Raw genomic sequence first — 9672 nt, 5'->3', positions numbered from 1 at the left:
AGGCATAGGGCAAAATGTGCTTAAGGCATATGAGTTGAGATAACCTAATCTATGTTAAGAAAAAACATCAAGAGAGAGACAGTGGAGCAATTACAAGTTGTCACTTCTAAGGCTAGGTATAAAAGATAATCCTCAATGTCATACCGAAGGGCTCTCTTCTAAAAAATAATTCATACCTATAAAAATACCTCGATCACTAACTCGGATAAAAAATTTTTTCCCGATATCAGTCTTAGTGCAGGTGATGTCTGCTCGACACTTTTACCTCAGACACTCCTATGCTCTGGAGTTTGGATCACATCGAGTCGACTCAAACATCGACAATAATTTTCCTTATCAGTTAAAAACTCAAAAAATATATATTTCACAAGTGCTTTCCATTTTTTTTTTATCTTAAAATTAAAGTATAGCTTCTGGGTCTCGATGATAGGTAGTTCAAATTCAAATGCGAGTATCATACATGTTATTTAATATAATAGTTTTTTTATTTTTTTTAAAGTAGAGCTTCTATCAACTGTCCACTAGGCACAAAGAAATGTTTCCAGATACCAAAAGCAAGCTGACTTCAACTGCCAATAATGGTTCCGTTCTACCAAATTTTGCAAAAAGTTGTGAACCAAAATAGTTACATTCTTGTTAACATATATCAAATTTCAAACGTCTTCAACTATCGAGCTTCTGGTGGCTTCAATGAACTCCACTTTTCCATTGAGTCAGTTCATCACTTACAATGCATCCGATCTCACAGATTCTTCAGGCCATCAATTCTGGCTCTCCTGAATCCTTCAGAAACTGCTTTGCTTTGACACTATGCACACGGCAAGGAGGACAACCAGCAGCAACGATTCCTTGTTTATCCATGATAACATACCCTATCCCTGCACAATAAGCATTAGGTTCTAAGAACCCATTGCAATCAATAGCAAAGTTATACATCACCATAGAATCTATTATAACATTCGCATTCCCCAGGTTTTGTTCCTCAGGTCGACATTAGCTAAAGCAATAATCATTAGTGGCAATGACCTTACCACCACAAGAACAAAGGTTTAGATTGGGGGTAGCTATATAGACAATCATTCCTGTTAACCTACAGATTTGAGAGAGAATTCCCCATTAATCTCTCTCTCTCTCTCTCTAACAGTATATTTGTATTTACTTCACTGTAGTAAACAATCTCCATGTTTCTCATCTATGGCTGATTTCTTGTCAAGTTTTGCTGACTTGCTTTTTCATGTTTCTAGACATTTATGTGTAATGCTTGAACATGTTAAAAATTGAGTGATATCTTCTTCTAATATGCATTATGTTGATGGAAGGATGAGATTACAATATACTGATATTGTTTGATCAAGACAAGATCCAAAAGGTCATGTTCTAAGGATTAGGTGTTCACTATGATTATTAATTAATATAACCTCTGATAATCCACATTTTAATATCAAGCTTCTCTGAGCTATTTCTTTCTCCACTCCAATTTGAAGATGTGCTAAAGCATGGTTTCAGAGATCAATTCAATCCTTGAAAAAAATGACCAATGTAAATTCACTAGAGTAAATTGTCAATGCCAAGGAATATAGAAATAAAGTGTTTGTGTCACTAAATTCAAATTCAGTGGTTGTTTCATAACTCTCGTAAACATTGTTTAGGTATAACAAATGTCTGCTAACACAGCTTTGGCAAAAAGAATGAAGTGTTCCTACCATGCTCTCAAGGTAAGAAGATCAGGACATTTAAAATGAAGAAAGAATTCAGTGGCAAAATCTGCAGATGTAAGTCCTCACCACAGAGACCAAGCAAGAAGATAAACAGAATTGAAACAGGACATGGGTGATTTGTCTACTTGCATGTTGATAAATGCAGTTTCAGAGGATGACCTTTCGTTTACCAGAACCAATCTTCTCGTGCATCTACAGCCTTTATGTTGGTTGAAACTAAAGGAACAGCTCCGTAAAGGGAAATGAAGTCATTGAGGCAGTTATTCCTCCTTTTGTTATGGCCTGCCAAACTGCTAATACCATAGCTACCAATCTCATGTATCTTTCCTGTTAAAAAAAACTCCATAATAATGTGAGTGCAGGCCCTACAATTGATGCATCTAAAGAATGTCAAATAGAAAATAATATTCACTAAAATCATTAACCATGCCAAAGAGCAGTATTATAACTCAGAAGCCAGACTTCAGCTCATTTTGAGGTCACAAATAGATTCACCTTAGCCCAATATAGACGAATATATTAAGATATAACGTAGAAGTATGATATGTGACTCTCAGATCTTACATTAGTGGGAGCCTCATGCACTGTTTAGGTTTAAGTATAACACATGGCTGAAGGCTGCCATTGGTCTTTTTCCTATAATCCTAAGGCACTTCAACATTATAATAAATATACTTTGTAAACAAGGGGCTTTCCTTCAGTACATGTAATTCAAAGAGCCTTCTTCGTGGCCTAAATTTCCTAAAGGATCTCCAATTTAAGATCCAATCTGGCTTTACATAACATATTTTTTATTGGAAATAGCTACCCTTGATACAAGAGAAGTACCCGTGAAGAAAAAAGATGGCTTTAATGTAACTTGAGTAGAGTATAAAAACGGTAATGTCATCTAGGTGTTGCCTATGAAATACACACTAGAATATTAGTCAACCAAAGATGCTAATTCAAAAAAAAAGAACCATGCATTCTTTTTCATAATTTCAAAAGACTTGTTGAATAATTTTGTGTTTAAGAGGTTCCAAGATATTTGATGCATAAAAATAATAGTCCAATTCTAGATCTATTTTCTAAGGAATTCTGCAAAGGTAATATACTAATGTATATAGCAAGAGTACTCATCATCTATCTTTTGTTTCTTAAAAGGGAAATCAGGAATCTACCAGAGTAACCACAGCTAAAATCATCAAGGTAATCTCATAAAATATCAATTTACAGGTACTTGATCAAATCCAAACAGTAGGGAAGTGGTTGGTGATTTATCCTTAATGCTTTTTGCCAAAGCAACGAGAGACCCAGGAATGATGTTATAGAATTGTTGTGATGGAAGTGGTAAGAGCAGCAGTCTGTGGACTATATTGTTATATATTAGCAACCAATCTATATCATCAACTTGCCAAAATATGTTTTGTCTCGTATTATAATTAGTTTACATAATTTCAACAAATGTTACTTGTGTTCAAGGCAATGCATTTTTGGTTTTGAGATGTCACAACTCACAACTATTGTCTGTTCTTCACTAAACACAAAGGAAATTCTTGATATAGAATAATGAAATCGAGCATTCGCCACGTCACCTTTGACCCAGATGGGAGGAGCCTGAGTGACATTAGCAACAAGTAGTGACATTGCAATGTCCTCACAATTCCTGCAAAGACCATATATGAGTAAACAGATGAAAATGCAAAACCAATGTAAAAATGTAATCACTGTCAACTGCAGACCTTTCTCTTGTTACATAATCGTGAATTGTTGATGGCATCTTGTAAGTATACATATCCAAGTACTTCCGATGGAAAAATGCTGCTTTTGAAAGAACCATACTATAAGTGCCTGTCCACCATACTGACCACCAGCCACCATATTTGTAATAAACCACACCATTCTTCTGTAATATGAAATGTTAGAGGCAGAAAATGTTCCTAGGTGAGATCATGTGACTTGAGATGATTACTATAGTGTATGTGTCCCTAGGTGATAATTATCTTAAGCTTGCTTTTAAAAGCTCTTAAACAGTAAAAGCTAGGGCCCATTAGTGTTCATTTGTTGTGAATCTTGAAAACTGCATTCCCATCATCTTGTAGTTCCATGAATTAACTTGTTTTGGAGCAGATTGGACTTAATCCAAACAATGGCCCTAGCTAATCGAGTAATGTCCAACCAGCTTCAAAAGATATTGTTATGGAGAACCGAGCTTACCATTCAGTTCACAAGGCTTACTGCCCCCACCAAGTAAGCCTTGTATTGCATGTGGACTGTCCGATATTGGATAGTCCATATGCCGGTTCACATCCGGACTGGTAACCAACGACTGGTACATACCAGTCCGAGCGAATTACATACCTTTGGTATAGGATCAAATAACTGCCTTGTATTCTAGTACCGTACCAGTCGAACAAGTTGTTGAAACCGGTTTTGAATTAGTATTTAAATCCACTCTTGAGAATATAGAGAAAGGGACACAAATTCTACCAAATCCAAGTGTAAGGAATCATATGAAATAGGCCAATCAAATATTCATCTTTTCCTGACTGCATAGAAAGGAAATCTTAAGGGTAAATAAGCATATTATAGTGGTTTGTTATCTGTCAGAAGTCCATAACTTGATCTTCCAGACAATTATAGACAAAATGTAACACACGAAAAAGTAGATGACTCACCTCCTCATCCAACCAGTGCATGCGAGGAACAAAACCAACCATCGTGTCTGGGGTAGTTTGCCATACTGTGAATGCAAATTCCAGTGTAGAGCAAGGAACTAATAGATCATCATCAACAGAAAATATTGCATCATTTGTTAAACCGTTAATTGGCTTAAATCTATTATTCAAATTATCCTCCTCATTCAAGTCGAATTGGAGTTTAGGCTTCTGTGAGTTCCTGGACCGTGACATTATAATATTTCTGAGATAGGTTTTAAGGTTCTCTGGTGGTGGGTCATTCTCACTCCAAACTACATGTATTGCATCAGTTTTTGGACACGATGCGTAATGCGCCACAGCTTTCTTGAGAAGAGAATTGCGCCTCCAAGTGTTAATAAGCACCATGTAGCCATCCCTTAAAGTACAATAAGCAACTTGGATAAGTACAAGGACCAAATGTGGAGACAAAGAATCTATAATTTGATGATGGAAATAATTAATAAAATCAGCAGTAGTATAACATTTAATAATGCAATTGCATACCATTAAAATCTTAAAAGCTGAGAATAGCATTTTTAATTTTGGTGTCCAAATAACTCATAAATGGACACCAATTTTGGCAGGTCTGTGCAATTTCTGACACAATAGAAACTAGAAAGAAAGTTGCTAAGATAAAAGAACACCAAAAGAAGTATAAAATCCTAACCTCCATTGGAAAACACATCGCAAGAAGATTTATATCATGTGTCATTTGTACATCATTCATTGCCAATCATATCAAAATGGAAGGTAACCTTCAGATACTTCTATAATCACTCAATATCTTCATTGTCCTCAATTTTCATATCAAATTTTCGGAGGACCTTTTTCTTTTGGAACTTATGTTATGCTATGTTATGAGAAGACCACCTTGAATTATTTTTTCCAAGAACCTCCACTAATTATGCTACTTCTTCAACAGCATAGAATTGTCAATGAATCCATCATAGTAAAATCCATTTCAAGTTTCAAGTTTTGGACTTTATGTTTATGAGATACTGGGTTTTGTGCTTGCATCAATGCTTTAATAACTTTTTTGCTCCCAAATTCATGTTGTGATACATCTGTTTTCTTAGGATTTAACTGACTGTTGCATTTATATGGGCTCATTGGTGCCCATGCATTATAGATAGAAATACAAATATTATTTGAAGTATCCAATAATAAAGTATCCAAAATAATTGTTTTTTTGGATGTGTCCCAACGTAGACATTGGAAGCATATGTAAGGATCCATGCTTCTTAGCAGGCCAATGACAAGTAGTCATGATAAATAAACTGAAAGAGTAAAGGTTAATGTTGTAGCCTAAATCAGTCTTCTAACAATTTTAATTTCAAGTATGGTAGTGGGACCAATTTGATCAATACTCGTCATAATTCTATTTCACAACCATTTACCCATCTCATGATCTCACTTCCCTTTGGATTTTCCCCTATAGAAAAAAGCTCTAGTCAACTTTAATGCTACTGATAGAACACACATCCACTCTCTCTATCTATCTCTGTTGTTATTTTTGACTTATTTTCTTTAGGTGTGAAGCTCTCCACTATTTCAAATTCTATCCAAGTTCCCAGAATTTGATCCATACAACTTATTTATATCTCATATCTGCCTTGCATATGGAACATGATGGTCCATGTCTTGGCTCTTAAAATGGACCATAGACAACCTGTCATGCCAAAGGAACCAAAATACTAGCAGTTGCTTCCGGTAGACAATTATGCTTTCATTTTCCATAGTTTCAAGTAGATAAGCTATATATCCAGCCAATTTTGGAATTTATTGTCCCAGGAATTGTAGATATACTGTCAAGCTGGATTCAGAATTATGGAAGGTGTTTTTTTGTTATAATAGATAAATGTTCAGCTCATCTTCCACAAGAAATAAGATCATGATTCTCCCTTTCCATAAATATCCGACCTCATTCAGTCTTCCACTTTGAGCTACAAATGGTCCCAAAATGGCATGAACTACGAGGGGTTTTAACCCCCCATAACTGAACAGTTGTTTTCTTTTTGTTATTTACTTTCCATTACAATCTCAAATAAAAGATTAAGCCAAGATCAGAGTCGAAACAAGAACAAATTCTTGAAACAAGAGGACTCCTAGGTCATTGAAGCAAGATAAAACAATACATTTTCCAAATTTCTTCAAGCCGTATTAAAAATGACAACTTGATGGCGTCTAAATACTACTTGAATAGAAGGAGACCCAGGGACAGTGAGATAATACCTGGAGGGCGAGGAGGCGGAGGAAGACGGCTGGTGATTCCACCCAATGAGAGGCCCCACCGGGCTAGCAAGGAGGACGAGGGCGAGCAGGACACCGGCGGCGAGGACGAGCCGGACCTTGGCGAGCTTCCGAGTGCGGCCGAGGAGGAGGAGAAGGGAGGACCACGAGGATGCGCGGCCCCTAGGGGCAGCCTTCACCTTGGCCGGCGAGTAGGGAAGGACGGCACCGTCGCCGAAGTTCAGGGCAGCGTCCGGAGATCCACCAGCTGCCATCGCCACCGATGCAGCCACTCCGCCGGCGCCCGTTGATATGGCGTCTCGGACTCCCATGAAGGCGGCCATGGCCGCCACCCCCATCAAATAAGGACGGAGCGCCGCTCGCCTCTGCCAGATCCGATCGAATCGGATCTCCGGATTGATCAACCGCTCTCGCGGTCGTGCTGTTTGGAATTGGATGTTGGACTGGAACTACTCTACTCTATACGGCGAAAGAGTGCCGTCGGCTGTGGTGCCGGGGTCGAGTGCATTTAAGTAGCGACCGGCACCGTTTCGATAATTACCGGCCATCAATGGACGATGGCGTACTGGTTCAGAAAAAATTGAAGATGGCAATACGCAAAGGATCGAGAAACTGTGCTAAGTGACGTATTATTGATCAAATGACCATTTATGGGGGCACACGGATGATCGTAGGTGTGATGGCACCATAGGATAAGACAACCACACATACTTATGCACAAAGGGCCAAAGGGACAAGTGTAATAGCGTGATAGAGTCATGAGACCAAATGTAATGACCCACGGAGGATAGGGCAAGTGTGATGGCACGATAAGGTCAAACAACTAGGTGTAATAACACACAAAAGGCCACAAGACTTGGTGCGATAACATGATAGGGTCAGGTAACTAGGAACGATAGTGTATATTATCAATGTCATCGTCGTACGGTGAGGTGAGGGTTCAATTGACGCACATGCAAGGCACACCACCCCATCGGTGAGCAAAAGAATATGAGTAGATTCGAATATAATTGCACGCATCATACCTACCTATAATAAAGAGGGGTCATAGCAAATTGACTTGCTGACATATGGTCATTACGTAGATTGTGACATATTTGATTACAATCACGATGATGATTTGTCTAACCATTATGACCCTAGGATAGCATTATGCATCCTAAGTCATATTAATGGCATTATATGTCATACTTTACTTGAAGCATTTGAGGAGTCAAAAGGAGGATTAGGCAAGTGGAATATTATCTTCCTCTCCTATAAATACCCATCAATTGCTTAAAGGATTTCTCACTTGCACTCACAATCAAAGACTCTACAAACAAACTCTCAAGGCTTCCCAGCAACCTAGCTTAAGATCTATAATATCTTCCTTAGCTTCCTCCTGCAATACCTTAAACTCAAATAGGATGTTATCCCCATCACCACCCCTAGGCAACGAAAGTTGAAAGGAGCTGAGTTAGCTACTCCAATGCAAGCTACTCCATTAGTGGAGGTGAATCCATTTTGTGGTGCAGTTTGGCCATCTAATGTAGAGTCCTTTAACTTGGACTCAGCAATAAAGACCTCTAACCTAAAGATTCTTCAAGAGGCCTATCATATTCCGATCAAGTTCAAGCTGGTGCTTGCTCAACCTAACGACCAATCTTATATATTGTATCACATATTTTGCACTAACACGAATGCACTCGAGGCATGACTTTATTTCTCCCTTCGTTTATTTTTTTGTTGAGGCTACTTTCAACTATCTGAAGTTCTCACTTGCCCAAATAGTACCAAATTCCTAATACTTTCTCCTAATATTTGTCGAGGAGTGTACGAGGACAAATATCGTTGATATCTGTATTAGCATGATGTGGCTCTAATTCATATGCGAGAATAGTCCAAGTAGAGCGAGGCTTCTCTAGCCTCATTCCTATACAAAGACCAAGATCGAGAGGGGTTTCCTAAGTCAAAGTTAGTACTTAGTTGCACCTTTTCTCCTCTTTTTTTCGCTCCTCCCTAACATGGAGCTAAGGACGTATTTTTATACTAACCTCAAAGGGGGAGAATATCATGTGAAAATCATGTAGAGAAGATAATTTATAACTAATCTGGATTATCTTTTAATTTTTCTTGGAATATTCCTATGAATATTCTATAGGAGAGCCTATTCAACCCAAATTGCCTTTTTGATTTTCTGGGAATATTTTTGTGAATATTTCATAAAGAAGTTAGTTTGTAATCGACTCAAACTACCTTTTGATCTTCTGAAAATATTTCTACAAATATTCTACTAAGATGTTGGTTTGTAACCAACCTAAACTACCTTCTAATTTTTTTGTGAATATTTTATTAATATTCTACAAGAAGGCAACTCGGCAACATGATAGCTTGACAACTCGATAATTGACTCAAGCAACCTTTTAGGCTTTGATCTTTATGGATATAAGGGTGTTGGCCTCATATGACATTGACATGACAAACGATGACTAATTGATTTTATATTCCTTATCACCGGTTATAGTTTGTGTTTCATTAAGTCAGCATACTTCATCTCTACTTGACTCGATCGTGAGGTAAAGGATACTCCGACCTCTAGTAAAGGTTGAAAGATGAGGTTTTTTTTTATTTTTTCAAGACACAATTGGCCAATCAACTTGAATCGACCTAATTGAAAGTTTTCCGATGCTGCTCCGAGAATGCAACGGATGGAAATAAAACAATTTAGAAGATTATCTACAACCCTATTCGAGTCCACCACCATCCTTGAGATGAGCGAGTAATGGCTTGTCGATTAAGCCCAGCTACTCGTGGTAAGGAATTGAAATCATTTTTAGGTAAGAGTTTATTTGAACTGCTTGCCACTTAATCTCCTCTTTTTCTTTTTTTATGCATAGATATGGATCTGCAAACGAGCATCCTTAGATACAATGCTTGTCGATAAGGTGGGCGAACGCACAGTGTTCTCTCCAAAGAAGAGGTCGATAAAGAGCACTACCAGCCAGTCAATGAAGGTAGGAGATTGAGTGGATCGATCCCGGCCTGGC

The 9672-nt window shown here is 37.9% G+C and overlaps 1 protein-coding gene across 2 annotated transcripts; it reads right to left on the bottom strand.

Annotated features, from left to right (window-relative positions):
• Positions 1–536: 536 nt before the first annotated feature.
• On the bottom strand, positions 537–7231 carry LOC135650149 (glycosylinositol phosphorylceramide mannosyl transferase 1-like). Of its 2 annotated transcripts, XM_065169328.1 has the most exons (6): positions 6629–7107; positions 4376–4772; positions 3440–3603; positions 3293–3363; positions 1878–2045; positions 537–878 (listed from the first exon to the last, which is right to left on the bottom strand). In XM_065169328.1, the coding sequence occupies exons 1-5, from the start codon at positions 6982–6984 to the stop codon at positions 1885–1887; spliced, it is 1149 nt and encodes a 382-aa protein (XP_065025400.1). In that variant the 5' UTR covers positions 6985–7107; the 3' UTR covers positions 537–878; positions 1878–1884. The 2 variants fall into 2 exon arrangements, with proteins under 2 accessions (XP_065025400.1, XP_065025399.1); XM_065169327.1 differs by having other exon boundaries at positions 537–2045; positions 6629–7231.
• Positions 7232–9672: the final 2441 nt, after the last annotated feature.

Source organism: Musa acuminata, chromosome BXJ3-9 (assembly GCF_036884655.1).
Source record: "Musa acuminata AAA Group cultivar baxijiao chromosome BXJ3-9, Cavendish_Baxijiao_AAA, whole genome shotgun sequence".
Taxonomy (NCBI): domain Eukaryota; kingdom Viridiplantae; phylum Streptophyta; class Magnoliopsida; order Zingiberales; family Musaceae; genus Musa; species Musa acuminata.
The sequence above is the reverse complement of the archived record's forward strand: the minus strand, read 5'-3'. Positions and strand labels throughout refer to the sequence as shown.

Excerpts from the sequence above, each read along its gene's own strand:
- LOC135650149 (XM_065169327.1), bottom strand. The coding sequence starts at position 6,984 with ATGGGGGTGGCGGCCATGGCCGCCTTCATGGGAGTCCGAGACGCCATA. Across the intron at positions 3,604-4,375 it reads TGCACTGGTTGGATGAGGAG|AAGAATGGTGTGGTTTATTA; the intron begins GTGAGTCATCTA and ends TTCATATTACAG. Across the intron at positions 3,364-3,439 it reads GATTATGTAACAAGAGAAAG|GAATTGTGAGGACATTGCAA; the intron begins GTCTGCAGTTGA and ends TGGTCTTTGCAG.